Genomic DNA, 23,891 nt, shown 5'->3' on the forward strand with positions numbered 1-23,891 from the left:
ACATGTCAGCAGGTCTGATGTCTTCTGAGGTCTTCTCCTTGACTCGTAGATTCTGTTTTTTCCCTGTGTCTTCATGTGGTCTTTCTTCTCTATGTATATATATATTCTAATTTCCTCCTCTTATAGGGACAGCACCCATGTTGTATTGGGGCCCAATCAAACAACCTCACTTTAACTTAATTACCTTTTAAAAACCCCATTTCCAAATTCAGTCACATTCTGTGGTACTAGGGCTTAGAACATCAATGTAGGAATTTGTCTGCATGTGTGCAGTTGGGGGGAGAAATTCAACTTATAACACAAAGTTTTATTGTATTTCTTTAAAGCTGTTTGTTTAGCATCTTGAATTTATTCTTTTTTTTTTTAGAAAGTAGTCTTCTCAAATATCTTACAACCTATTCCCCTATTGTTAACATCTTATATTAGCATGATACATTTGTCACAACTAAAGAAACAGAATTGATACATTGTTATTAACTAAACCCACACTTTCTTGAAATTTCTTCAATTTCCTCCTCAAGGCTCATTTCTATTAAATGACACCATGTAGGATACTGCAATATATTTTGTGCTCATGCCTTCTCAACATCTTCCATTTGTGAAATCTTCCTATATAACATCATTCTGAATGATTGTCAGTTCATATATATATATGTATGTATTTATATATATATATACATATATATAGTTATATAGTAGTGGATGAAATGAAATTTTATTTTCATTTATTTATTTTTATGTGGTGCCAATAATGGAACCCGGTGCCTCACACATGCTAGGCAAGTACTCCATCACTAAGCCACACCCCAGCCCCAGGCTGTCAGTTTTTTTTTTTTTTTTTTAGATATTTCAACAGCAATATTTATTTTTTTTCCATTTTTTTATTAAAAATCATAAATTTACATAGGACAATGTTGTTTGATTCATTGTTATTTTTTCCCTTCCCCCCACCCCTCCCACCCCTCTTTTCTCTCTATACAGTCCTTCCTTATCTATTAATTTATTCTTAATAGATAAAGGGTTTGGACTCTAAAAGGTTTCTTCTCTCTGAAGTGCACAAGGAAGTATTAAATTATTCTGAAGGAAACATAATTATGCAGACAGGAAATGATATTGGAATTCAGAGAAGGTAATATCAACTTGGCATAGAGGAGAATCATAGAAACTGGAAGCCAAAACTGGCTTAAGAATTATTTGTTTTTCAACACAATCTATCTATGGGTTCAAGTTTTACAGATGAAAATTTTTATCACCTCAACTCTACTTTTTCTTCTGTTTCCTCTGTATTTTTCCTATTCTTAAATTTTGGGAACTGAGAAAATTAGGTAGCTACCCGTCCATGGGATAGTTTGAGGCAACCTTGATTTACTTTAATAATCTCATTTTGTCAATGAGGAAAATGAAACTCGCACATTAAATAATTTGGAGAATCCAGGTCTCCTGATTCTTATTCCCATATGCTTTCAAGTGCATTGTGCTACTATTTTAGTTGAGAATGTATACTTCAGTTGTAAGAACAAATAAGAATTCTTTTCCATATTATATAACAGGGTTATTCTATTATTTTCCATTAGCTTTTTATTTTAAACATTCCATTTTCTTCAGTTATTTTTTATCACTATCCTCTTATTTTTTCTACATCATTTAATGTTGCAACCATGTAAGATATCAGCCAGAGTAATAATTCTTTTTATAATATAGTGCTATTTTTTTATTTGACAAATATTAGTAATTGTCCTTGCAGTCATAGGTTAACTTTACTTATTTTGCTTAGACAAAACCTATATTTTATTCAGTTTTCTAATATGTATCAGGACCTGACTTTAGGCATTTTATGTATTTTTCCATTTAATCTACCCCCAAATTTTAAAAGGCAAATATATTACTTCCATTCTACAGGTAGTAGAACAGAGACTGTAGAATGGTGATCAACTTCTCTAAAGTCACATAAGATAGAAAGTAAAGAGCTGGGAAAGTAGCTTTGTTCTGCCTGTTCCTACTGGCAACCTTTTCCACAATCATTACCTCATTTTGGTCAAGGAGTATACCTGTTTGTTTACTATTTAGATCTCCAGCGTCTAGCATAGAGCCTCATTCCTAAGAGCTCAGTAAATATTTGTTGGAAAAAAAAAAAGATGTGGCACACAGCTTCTAAATAAATATATTTTATACAGGGTTTGCTCTTTAGTTTCTTTCGATAATTTTTTTGTCTCAATTTGTTCTCTCAGATATTAGTTTCTTATAATGAATTTAGACTTTTCCTTTGAACACGATTTATTCCTTTTTTTAAAAATTATTTAAACAAATGGGATACATGTTGTTTCCCTATTTGTACATGGAGTCAAGGCATACCATTTGTGTAATCATAAATTTACACAATGGGCAATGTTGTTTGATTCATTCTGTTATTTTTTCCCTTCCCCCCCACCCCTCCCACCCCTCTTTTCCCTCTATACAGTCCTTCCTTCCTCCATTCTTACCACCCTCCTTATCCCTAACCCTAAACCTAACCCTAACCCTAAATGCTAATCCCTCCTACTCCCCATTATATGTCCTCATCCACTTATCAGCAAGATCATTCGTCCTTTAGTTTTTTGAGATTGGCTTATCTCACTTAGCATGATATTCTCTAATTTCATCCATTTGCCTGCAAATGCCATAATTTTATCATTCTTCATGGCAGAGTAATATTCCATTGTATATATATGCCACAGTTTCTTTATCCATTCATCAACTGAAGGGCATCTAGGTTGGTTCCACAATCTGGCTATGGTGAATTGAGCAGCTATGAACATTGATGTGGCTGTATCTCTGTAGTATGCTGATTTTAAGTCCTTTGGGTATAGGCCAAGGAGTGGGATAGCTGGGTCAAATGGTGGGTCCATTCCAAGTTTTTCTGAGGAATCTCCATACTGGCTTTCCAGAGTGGCTGCCACTAATTTGCAACCCCACCAGCAATGTATGAGTGTACCTTTTCCCCACATCCTCTCCAACACCTTTTTGTTGCTTGTGTTCTTCTTGATAATTGCCATTCTAACTGGGGTGAGATGAAATCTTAGGGTAGTTTTGATTTGCATTTCTCTTATTACTAGAGATGTTGAACATTTTTTCATATATCTATTGATTGCTTGTACATCTTCTTCTGTGAAGTGTCTGTTCATTTCCTTAGCCCATTTGTTGATTGGGTTATTTGTATTCTTGGTGTAGAGTTTTTTGAGTTCTTTATAGATTCTGGAAATTAGTGCTCTATCTGAAGTATGAGTGGCAAAGATATTCTCCCACTCTGTAGGCTCTCTTCACATTACTGATAGTTTCCTTTGCTGAGAGAAAGCTCTTTAGTTTGAATCTATCCCAGTTGTTGATTCTTGCTTTTATTTCTTGGCTATGGGAGTCCTGTTAAGGAAGTTTGATCCTAAGCCAACAAGTTGAAGGTTTGGACCTACTTTTTCTTCTATAAGATGCAGGGTCTCTGGTCTGATTCAGAGGTCCTTGATCCATTTTGAGTTGAGTTAATATTGGCAAATTTAAAGACTTTGGCATGCTTTATTTTAGTAATATTTTCTAAACCAAGCAACCATAAATCTGATTTTCACTTGAAAGTTAAAAGACATATAAAACAATATTTTGTTAAACCACACAATTCATCATAGAAGTTGTAATTGTATCATGTTTTCAAAGTGGCTTGGCTGAATTCTTGCTGCTCTTTGTTCATGATTATCTTGATTCTAAATTTCTGTAGTTTTCTGATTTATGCTTTTGGGTTTTTAAAAATTATGCAATTGATGAACATCCTTGATTTGTATCTATTTTTAGTTGTAGCTGGTGTGTCTTTAAAAATATAAATTCACTGTGTTTGTATGCAGTTTTTGTCTTCTATATCTAGAGCATTGTTATTATCAAAATATAACATTGTGGTCTAAGTTTTTAAGCACAGTCAATAGATAGCACATAATTTAGTGCTATGATAGGAATGCCCATTAGAGTAAGTTGGAGTAACAGAAATGTCCAAGTAACAGTGGCTGGACAAGGCCCAGAGCTGACTATTAGTAAGAGCTCCCAAAAAGACTGATTTTTGAAATTGGAATGACCTCCAGCTTCTAGAGCAACATTACCATGCTTCTCTTGCCTTTCACTTAGGGCTGCAAGATTGTTTTATATATTCTTACATGGTAACTTCAATGGCAGAAAAGAGGAGAGAGTAGAAAAAGGGCCTTCTCCCTAAGTTATTCTTTTCTTTCCATGAAGAATCACCTTTCCAAGAAATACCACTAGCAGCCTTCTCAATACCTCTCACTGCTTAGAATTGGGGTTAAGTGCTTATCCTTGAGCCAGTCACTGACATAAAAAGGATTACCATGACTGGCTTAGCCTAATTATGATTCATCCCTGAGGTGGGCATATTTTTAGTGTCCTTCAAAAATTGGAATTATGTTAAGGAGGAAAGAGAGTGGATATTAGGTAGGCAACTAATAGTATCTACCTCTATTATTAAACTCTCTTTAGTATGATCAGATAACCATGTGAACAAATGTAGAATCACAAGGAAGGAGTGACTGGTACTTTGAAACAAGATATTTAACCTAGACTGGCCACTCTTTTTCAAAGATTATTAAGTTAATATGTGGAGAAAGTTTCAGAGTGAGGTAGCAAAGGGGTTAAAGTTATACTGGGCAGGGAGGATGGGGCTGTTCCAGGCAGGGAAGCATATTGTGTTTATGTAACTTTAAAAAGGCACATAAATATTCACTGCTGTTATTACTAGTCTCTGGCCCTATGAAGATCTTTGAATTACTTCTAGAATAAATTCTTAGACTTATAAGTAGAATCCTGAAATATTGGAATTCCTGAAAAATTTTCATGATCAAAGGGGACAACTGAACATATTATTTGACTGGGATTGTCCTAGAAAAATTCTTGCCTTGGAGTTGCCATGTATAATGCACTTATAGGTAAAAGTAAGTCTGTTACTTCTGCTTCTTTTCTCTAATAATGTTCTGCAGCTAGAATCATTGGTTGATGTCAATTAAAAACAGTGAGAACAGCACCCTCACTTTTCTACATGTTGTCTGAAACTTTTGAAACACTAATTTCTTCAATCCATTGTTCATACTTATACTATTTCCATTTAAAAATTTTTGATTCAATTGAACATTAAAGAAAGAACAATGTTTTCTGAGACTCTGTTCCCCAAGAGAGACAGTAAAATAAATAAGTAAAAATAAAATAAATATTTTGACTTCAATACACATATAACTTTCATAGATAATGGGCTATTTTCTATAAGTAGAAAATAGTAATTTTATAAATTTACCCAGGAGTATGCAACTCTTAACCAATGACTAAAACTGCCCTCTTTTGAAAATCTGTAACACTATTATCAAATGAATACTTTTATTACATATTTTAATTATTTTAAAAGTATGATAAGTATGAATAAAAGAATGGTACTTGAATTCCACTAGTCTCTACCCTTTCTGGTTTAAAATTCACAAAGCCTTCTTTACCAGGTTTAAATATTTGCAAGTTTTAGTTTAAGCCTTGCTATGGTTTGGGTATGGTTTGAGTGTGTCCTCCAAAGGTTGATATTCTGGAACCCAAGTCCCCAGTGTGGTGGTGCTCATGTGCTGGAACCTTTAAGAGGGTGGATGGGCTGGTGCAGTGTATTTAGGTCACAGGGTCGCAACTAGTCATATGAGAGGTAGAAAGTAGTGGTGGCAGCTACATGCCCATTTAAAACTCAGAGATCCTATTTCTCAACTTAAAAGGGGGACAGTGGATGCTGGAAAGCAGTAAGAGTCTGTCCTATGATCACTCTCTTTTGGTGATTACCAAAACCAAACCCAACCAAAACAAATGAGTTAATAGTTTTAAGCTTAGATATGAATATGTAGTCAAGGACTAAATGGGTGCCTTTTGGAGACACAATTATATTTATGCATCTTATTCCATATTTTGTTCCTTTTTTATTCCCCGCCATCTAGCATAGTATGCCACTGAAAATAAGCACACAAGAAATGTATTTGGAATATATGAATGAACATCTCTCTTTACCTTTCTTATGTGTTCCAAGTTATTGTATATTCTTTTTTCCCTTTTTTTTACTCTTGCCATTTGTTCCTATCTGTATTTTACTGACTTTATCACATAGACCTTCTTATATTATATTGACTACCAATCCCTGAAGAAAAGATGGCTTGAAAAATAAGTCTTCTGATGTGAATTTTCATATCTCAAAATAGTTATTTTATAGATTTTTGTAATTAAATTTTGCTTTTGGCCTTCTGCTAATTTATAGATCCATTTATTCATGGATTAATTCTTACTACAAATTTTTATGAACTCTTAAGTGCCAGGTGCTGTGCTAAGTGTTGGGAATATAAAAATACATGAGATGCACTCCACACCTCATGGTGTATATAGCTGTACATTTGGTATACTTGATTGTATCGTCAGAGGATGGGAAGGGATAACAAAACAAAGGATTTAAAGGAAGACTTTAAAAATATTCTGGACTATTTATATGCTGAGGGGAAGAGGAAACTGTGTAGAGCCAGGTATTGAAGAATGACAGAGAAGGAATAATTGATACAGGCTGGCTTCAAGGCAGATAGAAGAATGCATTTTAGCACACAGGGAACCTCAGACAGAAGGAAGCCTCTGGTTTTATATAGGTAAGGAGAAGAAGGATGTATATAGTTGTAAAAGTTTCGTTTAACAGACATGAGAACATATGCACCAGGCACTATTTAGGTATAGTGGCTACAGAGGTTAATAAGGTAAGGCTGTAATCTAGTGGGGGAGTTAGATAAGGAAGCCAGCAAGATAACATGCGGTAAGTGCAATTAGAGTTGCCATCAGCCTTGTTGGAATCATGGAGATGGACGTGAGGCAAAGCTTTCCAGAATCAGAGAGGACACAAGTGAAAATAGGCTTGCAACTGCAAAGAGACAGGGACATGTAAGAGAGGGATTGAGATGAGGATTGTGTTTGGAAGAAATGGACTTGGATTATAGTAGTGGTTGAAAACTGTGGATGCAGTTGTATGTGTGTACATTCTATCTAGCTGTCATCTATTTACACACACACACACACACACACACACACACAGTGACTATGTTTAAGCATCAGGTGAAACTTTTTTTTGAGAGTACTTGAGAAAATGAAATTTTATGATGAAAGGAGCCTCTTGCTTATCTTCCCTCCCCCTCTTTGATGACTTCTTGAAACTAATTTAGGTGAAGAGAGCCACTGCTTCCCAAAGTGCTTTGGTACTCTGGCATAATTTCAAAGAAATCTTCTTTCCCAGTTAGTTAACTACATTTCCCCAGGAGAAAAAAAAAGTCTTCTCTGTCAATGTAACATCCTTTAACAGGACTCCTGCTGCTTGGTTCTTGTATCTTGCTATGGCAGCTGTGAACATATATACTATTGATTGTTAATGTGTGATATAAATCCGACTGGAGCATGCCCACTAATTGGTTTGAGAGCTAGATATAGACAATGCTGTCTTATAGTAGCCTGTGTAGATAGGCCTAGTCATAGGGTTAATTCTGCTTGACAGCACATCAGCAGCATCTTGAGAGTAATTACCCAACAGAAGTTTTCCCACAGCCGATCTGAGAGCTTCAAAGGCTTCTGAATTTACAACCAGTATTAACCTATATCTGAAACATAATGTTCCCACAAGGGCTCAGGTTTTTTTCTCCTTCTTATTAAATGTATGGGGTTACTAGGTTCAATTGATGTGTGCTAAGAACTGAGTGAAAAATTATCTGGTATTAAATAATTGAAAATCTTGAATAATAAAGTAAAAAGCATAATTATAAACTTGGGTTTTTATTACTTTATTGTATTACTAAAGCAAGTTAATCCGAAAGGTTGGGTGCCTTTTAAAAAAACACAATTTATCCTGTTTCTTTAAAAAAAAAAAACAAGCAAAAATGTTGGTGTCCTTTTCCATACTGTGCTATCTGTATTGATATGTTCATTCTTAGGGGACCTAGGTTAATACATTGCACCAAAATGGTTAAAATAATATATATTTATGTTTTATCAATGTGATTTTATATTTACATTTTACCTCTTGATCAATATACATAAATCTATAACTATTATATCTACCTTCCTTATAAACTATTTTTATATTGTAAAATTTTTTTCACTTTGCAGGTCAGAAACCAAATTTGACTCCGGTTCAGGTATGTTTACATTAATAATGTTATTCCAAGCATATTTTATTTACATTATTCTCTGAGGAGTAATTCATCAGATCAAGAACCATTTTGATTTTAAACCGTCTGGGCCATCTCTTTTCAAAACATGAGCCCCACCTCAAAGCAGAGCTATTGGCTGCTTCGAATCATAATTTGAGATGTTCACTTTGGGATTCTTCATAGTTCTGCAATAAGCATTAAGTGCTCTATATCTGCAGTTTCAGTTTAAAATCAGAGGTGGGGGTCATACATACTCACTGCTCAAAATAGAATATTATTTTCTCTATAGACAAAGCATCTTGAATAATTCGAATATTCTCTACAAGTGATTTGTCAGCAAATGTGGGTAATGGATGCATTAATCCAGCAAAGAATAAAGAGTTTCAGCCAATAGAAATGGAAATTTGTCTATGAATTTGTTTTTTTAAAAAAAGTTTTGTTGGGGGTGATGGGAAATGAAAATCATCTTAAACCATTGTTTTGTATTTATTAAGAGAAAATTCATATTCTCACAAACTGGCATATCAGCTTCATTGGATGGTTTCTTCTCATAAAACATGAATATAGCCATGTAATCCTCAGGTTTGACTGTGTCCTTATTATCACTTCCTGAGATTTATGTGCTTCAGAATTTCTGATATTTACTTTAATTGTAAATAAAAATTATAAACAAAAATTGTTCCATGTTCAGTTTTACAAGGAATTATGTCTTTTAATGAACCATTATAAATAAACATTAGTTTTTTTTCCAGGAAAAAATAATTTGCAGGAAAACATATATAGCGTATTGATCTTAAAAGTAACATTCTTACTCTGGTGTGAATTCCACTCTGTTTTAACTTAAAATTTAAATGTTTTCCCTATTATATTAACAGAGGAACCAAGTGCTATAAAGACTTTTTGATAGTGGTATTAAGGAGTTAACATGCTTTTCTTCTTTATAAGCATCATCTTTCTTTCATTGTATTGCTTTATGACTTTCCTCAATTAGGTGAGACTCTTCATGAAGTCTGTACGTTAACAAATTCACCTAATTTGAGAATCTTGATTCCAGAAATTCTTCTATTATTCTGTTTGTCCTGGGTCTTCTAAATCACAGATGACAGTGATAGTGTAACATGAACAGTTTTGGTAAATAGTATTAAATGTCTGGAAACTAGAGGTATGATGACATTGTATCAATTACTTGACTCTTTTTATTGATTCACTAAAGGTGACTCTAAATATGGTGAAAAGTCTTTTTCAATTTGTTAATAATCACAATCTGTAAGTATAAAGAAAAAGTAAATAAAATGAATAAAATTGATGGAGAATGTGTTTTTACATAAAAATATGTCTTTTTAAAAATCTCTGCCAGGCAGTTACAAAATATTTAAGAACTCACTTTATTATGATCTGATTTGCTTTTCCTAAATATCAAACCAGAAACGTTTTAGGGTACAGGATCTGAAATATAGCTTTTGAAAAGGAAAGTCCACAAGGTTCATTTTGAAGGAAAAACCTGGAAATGATGTACAAAACTGAAATATTAGGCAGCTATTGTCAAAATCAGATAATTTATGTCAAATTTTCAAATCCAAATTAAAGTGTGCTGCTAAATTCTCATACCAAAGGTTAGTATTTATCATGGAAATAGTTATAACATCTGTACGTGCACACATCTTTCACTCTTGTGACCAAAGATTTTGTCCATGAGTCTTGTTTTATTCAAGTTCCTTTTTTTTTTAACGTCTACATGGACAACATCTGCATGTCTTTGAGAACTAAAAAGTTCTGTACTCTTAAAGCCTTATGGGGAATACTGATTAAAAGTTTATTTATTCTTTTAATTTTGGGTTTAAATGTGGAGGAAATTCAGATGGTTTCAAATTAAGAAATAGGTAATTATTTTTCTTAAAAGCTCTTTTAGCTGGCTATTTGTATGAGAAATCATGACAAAGGAAGTGAGAAGTTTGTTCTTTGGCATTCTGTCTCATGCAAATTTTGGTTAGAAATAAGGTAGCATATTGGAACAATTAAATGTATGACTTTAATAGGTTCAGATTTTCTATTGTTCATTGAATACAGAAGAAAGTAAACCGGCTCTGTTTAATGTTGTATACTGCTGTGACAAAGCAAGATTTTTAAATGAAGAATGATGTCAATCTTACTAAGAAAAGAAACCTTAAAAAATAAATACTATGGTCAACGACTAGCCATAAAGGAAAGGATTTCAAAGTCAAATTTTATGTATTTATATATACACATATAAAGTATCTGTATACATATATATGTGCATGTGTATATATACATTTTTTTTTTAAGGAAAGTATCCAACTTATGCAGAACCTACTGCACAACATTTGTTGTTGGTGCAAATGGATTTCGGGGTATGGAGAGAGATTCAGGAGGAAGGAAAGAAAGTTTTCATTGCCAACACATGATAAAAAAAATTTCAGTTGTTGAATATATATCCAATGATGAACCTAGAAAGTGATATAAAATTTCTATCAGAATTGTATCAATTTTGTTCTAAGTTCACAGACTTTCTTGTGTTTTTTAAGTTAAAAATTTTTATAGTGAAAAATTTCAACTACATTTGAAAGTAGAGTTTAACATTATGAGCATCCAAATAACTATCATCTAAACATGATCTAAATTTTACTTATTAATAATTCACAACATTCATTTCATCAATTTTTGTTCAGAATATTTTGAAGTAAAACACATTTATTTCACATGATTTTTAAAAACCTGAGAATTGTAGATCGTGTTGACTAATTGAAAAGGGTCAATTAATTTTAGAGATTTTTATCTATCTTAGAAATATGGGTCACATACAAAGTATTATGAAAAGGATCATAACATTTAGTTAAAGAAACTTTGGAAGTTCTTTTTATGGGGTATTGTGCTGTTAAGAAAACCTTTCACCAGAAGGCAGAGGCACTGATTTAATTCTATATAGCTGTGATCTCTATACACTGAATTATATGCTGATTAAAAACCTTTTCTGTTGATTTATAACTGGATCACCTAAGGTTTTGACTTTGCCAGTTGAGAACAGCAAACCCATCTTTTTTTTTTTTTTCAAAGGTTTCCATTTTAATACTAGTTCCTAGTTGATGTAATAATAATGTTGCTTGCCTAGATTGTGTGGAGCTGGTGATTTTACTAATAGAGTAAAACAGACTTCTTTTTATGTTCAGAAGTAGAAAGAAGCTGTGCTCTTCTCCCCACCTCCCAAGAAGGGAAGTTAGTTGATGCTGGAGGAAGCAGAGCATTGAGTTTAATGTAGTGATTAAACATGAAAGCCATATATCAAATCTCGGGAGAAACATGCTTTTGAAAGAAGCAGAGAACTGCAGAGCATATTGCATGATAGGCTATATAAACAGAGCCCTGGAGGTCAGTGTGTGGATGCAAACCAATTAAATAAAGAACTCACTGGCTTTTGCTTTCTATCATCTGGATGGGGAGGATCGTAAGTTAACATGCACAGGGTTGAAGTGTAAACTTTGTTGAAGTAAGCTAGGCACCTTTGGAAACTTTTAACTCTTTCAGTCCACTGCCAAGATTTTTTTAAAACCAAAGTTCCCAAGAGTTAAAAATAAAAAATTGAAATACATGCTCTCTTGTCCCTTCTTCACATACCCCATCAACCAAGGTGCTTGTAAAGAGTAGAATGGAAGGGAAAACAGGATGAGCTGCTGAAAAGATCCAGAGTTAGCTAGCTCTATGGTCACATTTCAAGAACACATATATGTCTTTTGAAAACAACCCATTTGAGTGCTGGCCATGGTGGCACATGCCTGTAATCCCAGCAACTTGGGAAGTTGAGGCAGGAGGATACCAAGTTCAAAGCCACCCTCACAACTTAGTGAGGCCCTAAACAATTTAGCAAGACCCTGTCTCAAAAATAAAAAATATGAAAAGGGTTTAGGATGTCGCTCTGTACTTAAGCTCCCCTGGGTTTAATCTCCAGTAATTGCCCCTACCATAAAAAAACAAAAAAAAAAAAACCAAAAAAACCACCAAAAAACAAAACACCCACTTGATAAAACAGAGCTTTTGTGGAATAAGTGGAAAAATACTTTTTCTCTTGAATTTTGAGAAGTCAGAGATATAACTATAATTTACTGATCACTAATACAGCATCAGGATATTGTTATTTCTGTTCTAAGAAGAACTTGATGCTCCCATAGTTAACAATATGTTAAGGACTATCTGTGGGCTAATTTTGTAGTCTTCACCTTCTCAGGCAATGTTTGGGTGAGAAAATGAAATACCAAGTTAAATGGTATCGTTTCATGGTCCATAAACATTCAAAACAAAGATTTTTTTTTTTTTTTTTCCTACGAGTCATGTTGGCCAAGAAAGTGAATAGCTTATGTTTAGTGCTTGTTGATTCTGGGCTGCTTGGAATAGCAGTACTAAGGAAATGGGCTCATAGAACACAGCAACTCAAAGGTATAAGATTTCATGAAAGCAAATTATGGAGGATTAAGAAACCTAATGAGCATGGTTTAGTGTGGAGGGTTGAGGCGGGAGCTCACTATTAAATAAAGCCCGAGAGTGTAGAAGGTTAGGAGATCCTAAAAGGCGTGATAATAAAAGGCACAACAGAATATAATTATCCTGAAGAGGGGGAAAAAAACTTCCAAGGAACAAAAAGCAGCTAGTGTCGCTTTTAGGATCAGTAGTTAAAAAGGAATCTATACACCAGAGTAAGGAAATCAAAGAACACAATCAGTTAAAGCGTAAGGCAGTGAAGAATCGAGTGAGCTATTATGGTAGCCACAAACTGAAGGAAAATGAGAAAGTTAAATGTTGTGCAACTTGAGTTTTCAAAGCTTATTAACAGACGAGACAATTTGCCTAACATGGTAAACCTTCCTCAAGAAATATTAATAAGAAAAATATTTTCAGTTCTTCTAAGTGTGAGAATGTTGACAATACTTTTTTGTTGCACAGTTCCGTTTTACCATTTTACATTTCTTATTTTCAAAGGTCTTGTAACAATGAAGAACAAGGAAATCAAATACAAAATTTTGTATGTGAATATTAAAATTTGTATTTGGGCATAATTCAGTATTAAGATAAGAAATACTGACTTTTCCTCTACTTATTCATTCAACATATATTGAGCATACTCTATGCCACATGTTTAGGTTGTAGCTATGAAAGGGGGGGTACAATTCTTTCTCTTGTGGAATTTTACACTACTTGGTCCTTTACACAAATTCCCATGAATTTCTCTACATATTTAACATAGGAGACCTAACAGGGCTAAACTTAGATCCAGATGGTGAATTAAAGAACTCTTGATATTTAAGCATGAGCTGATATCTTTTAGGTTTAGACAAAAATCACTAGTCTTTATTCAAACCATGTCACTTTGTTTTCCACTTTGAGTTTTTAAGAGACTAGCCCAATAATGCTAACAGTTAGCATGTAGGTTTTTTATATAGCATTCAATGAAGAGTGACATTTAATTATCATCAAAAGAGACTTAGATGAGAACAATGACAAATATTTGTGAATACTTTCTCCTTTTCAGTTGTCTATCATCTATGTATCTATTTATCTATCTGAATCATATTCAAGGTTGGCCTGAAAAATCAGGCAGCCGTTTCTGTGACACCCTTATTGGATTTAAAAACAACAACAACAACAATAACAAAAAAAGTAAAAGGGACAAAGCCATTCAGCTTCTTTTGTAAACTAACTTAAAGACCAGGAAGCAGTAAGGCATAGTGACTGACTACTAAGGTTTGGATGAAATAGATTTAAATGAAGTCTCTTCTTTCTTCTAATAATTTTCAGTGGTTATATTGATTTCATGTGTACCACTGTTACATATTTAAATCTTGTATTTTTGTCTTTTGCTAATTTAGAATTAAAACATTTAAAGCTATGGATTTTCTTCATCAAAGATTTTTCTGGATTCTATAGGTTTTTATACTGTATTTTAAATAGTCACAGTTTTGATTTTCCTTTGGATACAATAATTGTTAGAAAAGTGGTTTTAAATTTCCAAATTTCCCATTTTCTGCTTTTGTTAATATTTTTCTATTTCTCGCTTGGTGTTCAAAGAATATGACCTTACAAATTTTTAGTAAATCTTAAAGTAGTATGCATATTTAATTTTTATGACTCTTCTATGGATGGTTTGAAAAACTATGTTTGATGCCCATTCACTAGATAAATTTGATTCAAGATAATATAATTTTTATATCACTATTTGGTTTTTATTTTATCTGACAAGGACTTTGGAAGGAGATAGTCTGTTATTCAGTGTTTTTTTACCTGAATTCTATGTCTTTAGATACCATCCGTGTTAGTTGGCTTTTTGTCACTGTGACAAAATGCCTGAGAAAAACAACTCAGAGGAGAAAAGATTTATTTTGGCTCATGGCTTCAGAGCTTTCAGTCCATGGTCAGAAGAACATCATGGTGTAAGGGATGACTAAGGAAAGCTGCTCATCTCATAGCTGCAAGGAGAGGGGAGGGAGGGAGAGAGAGGGAGAGAAGGAAGAAGAAGGAGGAGGAGGAGGAGGAAAAGGAGGAGAAGAAAGAAGAGAGTAAGAGAGTAGGAAAGGGGGAAGAAGAAGAAGAAAGAAGAAGAGGAGAGGAAGAGAGGGGGAAAGGGTCCATTGAAAAATATGCACTTGGAAGGCATGCTCCCAATGACCTACTTCCTCCAACTAGGCCCTGCCTCCTAGAATTTCCACCCCTTCTTAGTTATGCCACTAGTTATGAACCAACCCATCAGTGGATTACCCCTTTGATGAGATCAGAGCCTTCATGGTCCAATCACTTCCCAAAAGCCCCAACACTGAACACTACTGTGTGGGAGATGAAGCCTTCAACACAGGAGACTTTGGGATATATTTCAGATCCAAACCACAACACCATCCCTGTATTGTCATCTTCACATGCTCCATGTGATCTAGTGCTAGCCAACTTGATTGGGTCATGCATTGAGCTTGTCTTCATGTAAAGAATGTTATTCCAAATCAGTGCTCATGCATATATAAGTTGCTCTAAACAGGAAACTCATGTTATTACAAATTCATATGTGAAACCAAAAGATGTTTGATCACTGGTAAATACCAGTGCTCTCCTCTTCTCTCACCATGGTCCACCCACTCACCCCCAACTCCATAGAAAGGCTCTGAGATTTTTCTATGTGCAAATCTTTGTTTTTTCTGTATATGATCCTTCCCAACTCCACCATTTGTCTGGCAAAATTCTGTTTTTCTTTTAATGCTCATCTCAAGAATTGCTGCCTCAATTAAATATGGTGTGCTTTGACTCCTTCCCAGTAGTCAGCCATCCCTTTCTCTGTTCAAAAAAACTGGATCTTGTACATGCATCGATGGTAGCATTTCTTATCTGCTATAATTATGTGTATGGATCTTTTCTTCTCCAATCTGTGAGTTTCTTAAAGGCAGCAACCATTCCTCTTTCAGCTTTATTGCCTTGGTATCTGTTATGAAACAATTACTCAATAAATAAAAATTCCACAAGATTTGAAATTTTTGTTCTGTTCTCCAATTGTGGTACAAATGCTTAAATAATGACAAAAGATTTATTCTCCCCATTCATAGTGTTGAATTCTTGATGGAAAATGACTACTTAGCTAGAGCTTATGATTTCCAGGCCCTTTCTATCTATGGGGATATATGACTAATTCTTGCAGTGAAAGGTGTGCCATTTTTGGGCTAAAGGGTTAAATATGCAATATGTTTCCCCCACATCTCTCTTCTTTGGTTAGTAATTTAGAGGTACTTTTTGAATGTAATGGCATAAATTTGGCTACTGCTGATGTGGTTGTGCTTAATGAGCAGTCTATTTCTAATGTTCTTAGGTCCAGAATACTATCATTATTTCATTGAGCATTTTTACTTTGACTTAGTGATCAGTTATGATCAGTCATTTTGCATGTATATGAAGAGCACTCATTCGGAAGATACACAACTATGACACAATTCTTATTTTATGGTGCTTATAATCCAATTGAAGAGATGAGCTCTATAGGTTCAGGGCAATATTAGTACAATCCTAGGGGACTATAATGAAATCCTAGGGGAATAGTAGAAAGGGGAGTTCTTTAGAATAAGGATTGATTAGCACAGTTTCTTGGTGGAGGTATCTTTAAGGATAGCACTGGGAGAACACTTTAAATAGATAGTCACTTAGGATCAGGCACAGTGCCACAGGGACCAAATGTATTTGAGGAACAGTAGGTAAACCAACTTACCAGAACTGAAGGATTTTTGTTGCAGGTACTGGTATAGTTAGGAGTCTCTTAGAGATTACATGCCAAAAAGTTTGGACTTAACTCCGTAGGTAATGATAATAAAAACAACAATTGCTAACATTAGTTTTATGCTTATGCTTACTAAGTTTTTAATATTTACTAATTCACTTAATTCATATAGACTGTATACTATTATTCATTAATTTCCCAAAATGAGAATTAAACATGAACAAATTCAGAGTAAATTTTTGCTTGATGATTATGTCTTAGTGACTTTTCAGGATACGTTTTGGAGATTCATATACTATTTCTTAATTAAGAAAGTAAGTGATTGGATGGCTTACATTGTATTCAAATGTTAAAATTAGTAACCTTCCATACCAGTTGTACTTTTGTGTTCTTTTGATATTAAAAGCACATTTAGCTTGACATAGTGGCACACCACCTGTAAGCTACTTGGGAGACCAAGGCAGGCAGGAGTATTGCACATTTGAGGCCCTTTCTCAAAAGGAAAAGGGCTGGAGATGTAGCTCAGTGATAGACTGTCCCTGGGTTTAATTCCTAGTAACTAACACACACACACACACACACACAATCAAAAAACAACATGTGAAACACGCTATTGAATTGTTATACATTAAAAATACTGACATTAGGTTTTTATACAATTGCACGTGATAATGTTTGTTGAATAGTGGAGTGAATGAATGACAAATAGAATGATGTTGAGTTTTGCAAAGAAACTTTCTAAAACAACATGGAATATTTGACACTAACAAAACATTTCTCTTGAAAAACAATATGTTTATAAATTACCTTGTATCCAAATCATTCATATTATGGATGGAAGAAAGGCTGTTTGTAAAAGGTGAGAGGTGTAAAGGATCAAAAAATTCAACAACAGAGGAAATATTTTATGGAAAAACAGCAACACAAACTTAATGATGCAGAGATTCAAGTTGTACACTTATCAGTAGTTTTTCTACCAAAAAGAATAAGCCTCAGGTTCTCCAGCCAATCAAAAATAAGAGTTTGGGGTTTTTATTTTCATATTTTAGATTTAAATTAATTTCTTTTATAAGATTTTATTAAAATGCATTAAACTTTTCCATGTTATTTTATTCTAAGAGTTAGAAAAATATGCTTTTATTATGAATGAAAGCATTAAAATTTCATTTAAATGTAATACATTAGAACTGATTTGTAAGAATTTGTTTAGATATATTTTATAGTGTGGCTTGCATTATATCAATTTATATACATATTTGCTTTTATATAAGAAATTATATAAGAATATAATATAATTATGTTATAATTATATGTAATTATATTAATTATATATAGAATTATATACTTATGATAATATAATTGGAATTTATTCAATTTATTTTCATCATGAACTACATTTTATTTAGCAGTTTCCCTTGAGATATTGTCAGAGTATGTGACTTTTACTGATTTGTGTATTAGGATTTTTTTTGTTGGTTTTCTAAGCAACGTACTTAGAAACATACTTAGCAACGTAGCATGTATTTGTTTTCCTAGCTGTATGATTTCATATATTCTTTTCAGGATTGTAGAATACTGCATATCTAGAACCTAGAACTGCCTATTGTTTCCATTATGTTTATTATATATATGAGAATAAAAATTTCTCTCCCAAGAGTTTTGTAATCATTAAACTTATTCATGATGAAATATAATTATTTTTTCCAAAAGTTTTCTTTGTAAAGCTATTATTTATTTTTGTAACTTAAGAATTTTATAAACTATCAAATGTAGTCATGACAGATCTGTCAAATCTGGAAGTAACTTCATAGAACACACTGTGATATTTTTGTTAAAAGAAATTTTAATGAATGAATGTACGAATTTAAAAGGAAATTTTAATGTCAGGATGAATGCCATTTCATCAATTTGTAAGTTTAATTTACTCCTGTTCAGTTTCTCAGTGTTTTTGATCACATTCTGATTAAGCTTTGTGCATTGCCTTTAGCAATTATTATTCTAACTTATTTTAGAATAATTTAGAATAGCAGAAGCAATTCTTGGCATAGAAATATATTACTGGTAGCATATTCTTACACAATTGTGATAACCTGTTTATTTTTTAATTAACAAGGCCAGTGGAGATTTTTTTATTACTTTGTCCTTTTGTGTCTGTAATGTACCTAAGGGAAAAATAATCACATCTCAGTGTCAGTTTAGTTGTGCAGTTGACTTAATAGTTGTTTCACTAGCTAGTTACTATTATTTTAGTATTTGTTAACTTCTTGGTGATATGGGTAACAATAAAGTAATGATGAATGATTATTTTTTCCTGAAGTAGGAAATCATATAAACAAAGATGCATTGTTAGTAGAGTTATTTTAAAAGTAAAGCTATGCATCTTGATTACAATCAACTTTATTATGTAGTATACATGATTCTGTATATTTTGGGGGAAACATTTAAAGACACAGACTAATTATTTTCTTATATATGGTTAAATTTATTTCCTATTTTGTAATCAGTTTTTTTTCTTTTATTAGTGCATTATAGTTACACATAATAGTTGAGTTCATTTTGACCAAATTATACATACATGGAATTAGATTTATTTCATTTCAGTTCCCAATTGTCCCCTGCCCCACCTGATTTTCCTCTTCTCTTCCCTCCCCTCATTCACCTTCCTTTTCTCTGTAATCATTTAAGAAAATAAACTTTTATGGGTTTTCAAAGTACATATTTGTTTTTTTTGGAATACAGTAGGGTCATTTCTTGTTCTTGTTCTTGTTCTTCTTTTTTTTTTTTTTTGTACAGGGGATTGAACCCAGGGGTGCTTAACCACAGAGTCACATTCCAATACTTTTTAAAAAATATGTATGTGTTTTATTTAGAGACGGGGTCTCACTGGGTTGCTTAGGGCCTAGCTAAGTTGCTGAGGCTGGGTTTGAACTAGTGATCATCCTGCCTCAAGAGTCCAGAGCTGCTGGGATTACAGGCATGTTCTACCATGCCCAGCTGGAATCATTTCTTTCTTTTGTAGAATGATTGGTAGAGACTCACTTTCCTATTTTATTCTTTTTACTTCTGGAGTTAATGGTTCTCTTTTGGGCATGATTTTCCTAAAGATATTTTCCCAACTCATACAATTTTTTGATATATATGAAATATCACAATACAAGTAACAGATTCATATAACAAAAAGCTGAAAGCTTCTATTCTTATCTGCCATCCACACTTGTCACTGTGTCAATAGCATAGTTTTAGGTAGATGATCAGAAATAGTAAAGTTATGGCTCAGAAAACATTTTCATCTGTTTTAAATAACTTAATGAGGGGACCTAGTAAAGATGACATGATTAATAACTGAAGATTAAAATATTTTCACATTCTGTTTTTAATGACCACAATCTTAAGTTTCTACTCTAACATTTATAACTACTAAAATATTACAGGAAAAATATATCATTCATAATCCACTTGAAGTTGTCTTACCTTATCAAATTGTGCTTTCTTTTTATCCCAAACTGCATAAATTAAGAACAAATTTTTAACAAAAATATAGCTTTTAGGCTATTCTTAAATCTATTCATTAAAGTGTTAAGATTTATTAGTTTTAGCATGAAAGATCTAAGATTATTGTTTTCAATTAGGGAGGGTAGCACTTCAGTCAGTATGTAATTTAAAAAAATTATCTTTACAACTAGACAGCTCTTCATCATTTGGAAATAGGCCATTTTAGAACGTTTAACTGTAAATGTTTTTATGTTCATAAATAGGTGACAAGTATAACTATTAATGTTGGAACTTTGCCCACTGGTTCTAATTGCTCTTTTTTATCCAGAGATAATGATGTGTATTCATTCTCTGTCATATTTACCTAGTGGAAGTCTTTTTAATCCCCCATTTTTCTCCTTCACTAAGGTTATGTGTAAATACTACATAAAATGGCAAATGGAAGAAGTCTGTTTTGTCTAAAGATACCATTCATCTTAAACAAACACATCAGCCTGTCTTTAGTGATAGGGATTTTGCTTGGTGGGAGGAGGAGAATGGATAAGACCAAAGAAAAATACGTTGCAAATTGTATGAACTGGTATTAAATCTCTTTAAAAACTGGATACATTTTTTCTGATCATGTCTGCTTAGGGGAATCAGTTCAGTCCCACCCCAACTTTGCTTCATCACTTCTTAATTTCCCATTACTGTTGGCATACCATTTGTATCAAAACTTGCATTGATTTCCCAACTAAATCCTCAGCTAATCTTCAATAGCTACCTTATAGCATAATTTTCTGGCAAGTTATATTTATGAATTTATAATTTCAATGTAAGAAAAAGAATACATTACCTTTTAAAATTATATCTAATTCAGAACTTCACAAAATAAAATACTTTCTTTAACTTCCGGTACTGTGAGCTTTTTTTAGGAACAGAGACCTGTTTAATTCATCTGTTATATTTATTACCAGCACTAAGTACAATTGGGTGACAAATGACCATATGATTTGAGAAATCAATGCCAAATGGATTAATCTTCATTTACATTTGTTTTACTCACGTATGTTGTGAAAATGAATGTATTTGAAATTGTCCTGCCATCTGTTTTTTTTTTTTGTTTGTTTATTGTGCTTCCTTGTGATCCTGTTTTTTTTTTGTTTTGTTATTTGTTTGCTTTAGATTGATTGCCCTTTTAAAAGAACTTCAAGTTGTTAAACGTATTGTTTCTTTTATTCTGACATTTAATTTTAACAAAAATATTTGATCTTGTATTTTTCTGTTAATGTTGAGAACCCATTATCTGTAACCCCTTCCCATTCTCCCACTACAAGAACTTTAGTACTCTTTTAACCCATCTCTGATCCTCACATGTTTCCTACTCTCTCCCTACCCCCATGGTACTTCCATGGATATTCTTTGAAAATTGTCTATATAGCAAGCTATCTGAGTTATTTATATATATACATGATAGATTGTTATTCACACCTCTGATGATGTCAAAGCAGAAGTCACACCTTTGTGCATTAATTCCTTAAAAATGGAAATTGGTAAAGTGAGCTTACATAATTCTAGGATCTTTGTATATGCTTCCATTAAGGGTGGATTTTTTTTGTTTGTTTGTTTTGTTTTTTTTTTGTACCAGGGATTGAACCCAGGGATACTTAACCACTAATCTATACCCAAAGTCCCTTTTATTTTTATTTTAACACAGGTTCTCACTAAGTAAGTTAGGGCCTAAGTTACTGAGGTTGGCTTCAAACTTGAGATCCTCCTGCCTCAGCCTCCTGAGCCACTGGGATTATGTGCAACACCACAACTGGTGACTTTTTTATTTTTTTTAATAATGAACCTTTTTATAGGTATGTTTAAATTTGTTTAAAATCATTTGCTAAAAAATTTCAGGTATCAAACACTTAAAAATGTGTATTTAAACAAATACTTAATAAACCCAATATTGAGAAAGATCATATTAACAACAATATATAGTTCAATGTCTTAAAATATACATTTTCATGTTATAGTTTAAATTTGGTGTTGATAATTCTTGAATTGTGCTTGAGGAGGATTTTTAAATTAAACACTTGAAATTATAAATTTTAAAGAAATATTGTCTTTGATTAAACTGGAGTATTAGACCAATTTTTAAATGTCATTATCCATTTTTGGATACTTAGTAAAATTAGCAGTGTATTAGAGCAATCCAAGGGATGACAGGATTTCACTTTGTTTTTCTAGTTTACAAAGATTAATGAAACAAAGACCTTTTGTGTCAGTTTTGTTATAAGTATTTTACAGATATATACCTTTAATATAGACTATATTTCCTGATATTTCTTGCTCTTATCTCATTATTTAAACTTTTGAGTTTATTTATATAAGACTATTGTAGAGCTAATGGATGACAGGGTTAGAGTACATGGCACTATCTCATTTTAAAGGCATTCAGGGAGTCAGTTTGACACAATAAAGTTTGAGAATGAAAGACAACGAGCAAAAGGGAAGTAAGGGGAAAATTTAGCAACATGAATAAATTCAAATAAAATTAATGAAGTAAGAGCTAAAAGGTCTGTATGTTTTTAAGACTTTTGAATTTCACTGTGAAAAATTATTTCAACTTATATTCGCACAATCTGTTTTTAGTAATTTTTTTTCCTGAAAACAGCGACCAACTTTGAATATTATCATCCTTTTTTTCCCTTTTGGATCTGAATATTTTTACTTTTGTTTCCTTTGCCTATCTGGTAGATAAAAGGTGGATTCTCATTATTTTGGTTTTCATTTTTAATGACTAGCAAGTTTGAACATTTTTCTTCATTTTTATATTGATCATTTCTAATTTTTCCTTTGTGAATTAATTGCTTACTAACTTTTTTTTTTTTTTTTTTTTTTTTTTTTTTTTTTTTTTGTGGAGGGAGTAGGGGGCAGCTGTGAGGCTAGGCATAAGAGCAGGACTTGATCAGATCATTTGGATCCTGACTTGATCTTTTAAGAACTATAAAATAAGACTTGGGGAAGGCAACCTCTATAAGCCTCAATTTCCTTATTTATAAAACAAAATAATTTTAATATATACTTCAATGTTGTGAGGATTAAAATAAAATAATATATAAAATAGTTAGCAAAGTGCACGGTACACATTAGTGATGCTGCTGCTGCTAAAAATCTAAGTTTGAAATATTTTTCTCAGTTGATTGTGTCATGCTTTCTTCTCTAGAGATTCACAATTTTTTGTTAGCATGTGTTATTCTTTTCTTTCTTTTATATATTTACTTTGGAGTTATGTTAAGAAAGTTATCCTTCACACCCAAGAATATAAAATTATGATGGAAGAATTTTTCAATGCAACTGAGTTATAAGTGGAATCACATTTTCCTGATGCAAACTATAGAAGACAACTAATAATTCTATTACCTTTTTATTCTTTAACAAAATATTAGCATGTACTCCTGTCAAAAAATATTCAGAAACATTAGTTAACCTGTTTAGCAAGTTTAAAATGCTTTTTTAAAGACTTGAACAATATGTTCCTGGCTGATTTGTATATTTAGGAAGGGTCTCTACAGTTCTGTGAAGTATCTTTGTGTCCACTAAAAAAATGGTGATGTCCTTGAGCCAACAAAGTAAAAAAATGGTCCCCACCTCCCATTATCACCAGCATCCACACTGCACTGAATGACTTCTGTGTTCAGATGAGTGTACTTGTCTGGGAGTGAGGGAAGCAGGAATTCAGTTCCCACATGTCTCTTCCACTAGGCTCCTTTGGGCTGCCCAGGTTAAACGGGTTTATAAGAGGGCCCTATGTTTCAGATTTTCACACAATGGCTCTTGAAATAGTTTGGAGAAAATAATCATTAGTTCATCTAAATCCATTGCATAGTTCAACTGAATTGAGCAGACTTTTATATAGGCACTTCATAAAAGAAAAGAAAAGCTTTTTTTATTTGAATATT

The 23,891-nt window shown here is 32.8% G+C and overlaps 1 protein-coding gene across 1 annotated transcript in view; it reads left to right on the forward strand.

Moving 5' to 3' along the window:
* Positions 1–23,891, forward strand: part of MSRB3 (methionine sulfoxide reductase B3) — a 167,501-nt gene that overhangs the window by 70,005 nt on the left and 73,605 nt on the right. Inside the window, 1 exon segment of the mRNA XM_079139696.1 lies at positions 8,170–8,198. Coding sequence (XP_078995822.1) covers positions 8,170–8,198 — 29 coding nt within the window.

The sequence above is a fragment of the Sciurus vulgaris genome (genome assembly GCF_902686455.1).
Source record: "Sciurus vulgaris genome assembly, chromosome: 5".
NCBI classification, from domain to species: domain Eukaryota; kingdom Metazoa; phylum Chordata; class Mammalia; order Rodentia; family Sciuridae; genus Sciurus; species Sciurus vulgaris.